The 2,423-nt window shown below is 38.1% G+C and overlaps 1 protein-coding gene across 1 annotated transcript; it reads left to right on the plus strand.

Annotated features, from left to right (window-relative positions):
* The first annotated feature begins 259 nt into the window (after positions 1–259).
* Positions 260–904, plus strand: LOC117171093. The gene has a single exon (XM_033358146.1). It carries the CDS (start codon positions 260–262, stop codon positions 902–904), a length of 645 nt encoding a protein of 214 aa, XP_033214037.1.
* Positions 905–2,423: the final 1,519 nt, after the last annotated feature.

The following is a 2,423-nucleotide window of genomic DNA, read 5'->3' on the forward strand; positions in this document are numbered from 1 at the left end:
ATAATATGACCATCACGAGTATAAGAGCGAGTAGGTGGCGCCATGTTTCTATCAACTGATATTTCTAAAGCATTGTGACTCTCTATTTCTCTCTGCTATTGATCGCAGTTTACGTAGACGACATTCTGGTCTTCTCACGGAATAAAGGTAAGATCATTAAATTCAAAGAATACCTCGTACAGGAATTAGAGATCAAGGATTTTGTCGGGCGAAATACTATCTTAGAATAAAGTTTACGCGAGACGGAAATAAGCTTGTAATGCACGAAATAGGTTACATTAGAGATTGGAGACCTGAAATAGCACATGCTGTTCGTGCACTGAGTTCAACACATGTTATGGAGAAATTCACTGAAGAGCAGCAAACGGTGTTTTGTGCTATCGGAAAGGATCAGCTGAACTTGGACTTTCATTTGCACCCAGATCGGAATTTCCCCAAAAAAATTAATGCGGATTGGGCCAGCTGTTCAATGGATACGCGTTCGTACAAGGCTTGCATTTTTATTCTTGGCAATTACGCTATTTCTTGCAAATCCAAGAAACAGAGAACAATCGCCTTGTTATCAACAGAAGCCACATGTATGGGACTTGCAGAAGCTGCCAAGGACACCATGCACCTTAGAGGATTCCGGAAAGAATTAGGATTCGTGAGTCTGGTTAACATAACGGTTCTGAATGACAATATGGGAAAACACTTCTTACGTGAAGCGTTGCAAAAGAAGCAATTAAAGCTGAAACATGTCTCGACGCTAAACATGGTTATTGACATGCTAACCAAAGCATTGCCGAGGTCAAAGCATCAGCTATGTTTGGAAGTATTGGTCCTTGGAATTTTGAGGTCGTCTTCTAATCATCGAAACCCCCTCCCAGTCAAATGTTACATAAATCGAATATCTTGCCATTAGGATAAGCATGTAAAAATTTGATGACAAGCTCCACAGGATCATCGCACTACAAAATAATTTCCAGTGATGAACACAAGAATGCTTCAAGTTTTATAATACGATGTACGCAGGTTGATGGTGTGACATTTTAAGCAGTGTGAAAAACATACAAAAAGCTATATAAACATAAAGCTATATTTCGTGATGAAAACTACACTGTTTCTCTCCTTAGCACACGAATTGAGAACAGCGTTTGTTGCATCGTCGACGAAAGATTTATACGTTTGGCTCAGCCTGAAAGATAAATCTTTACGATGACCATATTCTAAGTATTTCTTTTTCGTTTACATACTAGTTGGTTATTGACGATTTTTTATGATATTTCTTCAAAAACAAACATCCAGTGGATGATTTTGAAAATATTTCTACTAATGAAGGTACAGGTAGTACATATCTTTGCTGCCTCCTGTAGATCATATACAATTCAATCGCTCGCAATAACGGTGAAGCAAAATTTAAATTAATTTATCTATTATTTTGATTGAAATCTTATAAACTGACGACAGTTAATAAATGGAAAAAAGAAAGCAGTTAGGCTAGGCGGCTCCTAGACCAAATTTTGAGAGATGCTTCTATTCCGGGCTAAGTTACCGGCAGTCGGCAAACCACTCAGGTTGATAGTACAGATTCCTGCTTTAATAGCATTACACCATCGGTTAGCTAAACAGGGAAGACGGTCAATTTAAGGTTCTGTTCCATGTTCAGTCAGTACAACAGTAAGAAGGTGCGCAGTTAGAAGTTTGCACTGCAAGGTTCTGTTCCATGCTTAGTTACCATCGACCAGTAAAACAGTTTTTTACCATCAGTCCGTAAAATAAGTAAGACAGTATTTTTATTTTATAATTTTATTATCGGTTGGTAAGGTAGGAAAACATGTTTTCATTCTTCGGTAAAACAGTAAGGTCCGTAATTTTTATATTATTCCAGTATGTTTCGGTGAAGTAGGAAGACATGTTAGCATCAGTCGTTACAACAGGGACGTTATTAATTTTTTATATTATGATTTTGACATCGGTCGGCAAGATAGGAATATATGGTACTATCATTCGGTAAAACAGAAAGGTAGTTAATTTGTACATTTCCATTTTACCATAGGTCGGTAAGGTAGAAATCCATGTTGCTAAAAGTCTTTAAATGCACAATCTCATCCACAGATCGAGCGTCATTCGCTTTATCAGTCCGTGCACTTACCGACAAAGTATGTATTGTCTCATTGCCTTATATACGCGCGCGAAGGCTGGTTTTCTCTCAATGTCCTCGGGGTTTCCTCATGTATTCGCGTGGGCTTTCGGTCTGCTTTTGGATTTTCCGGTCCACTAAGGAAATGATCGATATTGAGGTTTTACACCTTTCGGCAGTTTTTGAGTTACCATTTTTGATGGGACGATCGACAAAATTTCCCGATCTTCATTATTTTAAGCTTATGTAAGCCATGTTCCAATCACTAACATATAGAAATAGATCGATCATACTGGGAGGA

This window comes from Belonocnema kinseyi, chromosome 4, assembly GCF_010883055.1.
Source record: "Belonocnema kinseyi isolate 2016_QV_RU_SX_M_011 chromosome 4, B_treatae_v1, whole genome shotgun sequence".
In the NCBI taxonomy this organism is placed as follows: domain Eukaryota; kingdom Metazoa; phylum Arthropoda; class Insecta; order Hymenoptera; family Cynipidae; genus Belonocnema; species Belonocnema kinseyi.

Bases quoted from the DNA above. Each gene is read 5' to 3' on its own strand.
- LOC117171093 (XM_033358146.1), top strand. From the start codon at position 260: ATGCACGAAATAGGTTACATTAGAGATTGGAGACCTGAAATAGCACAT.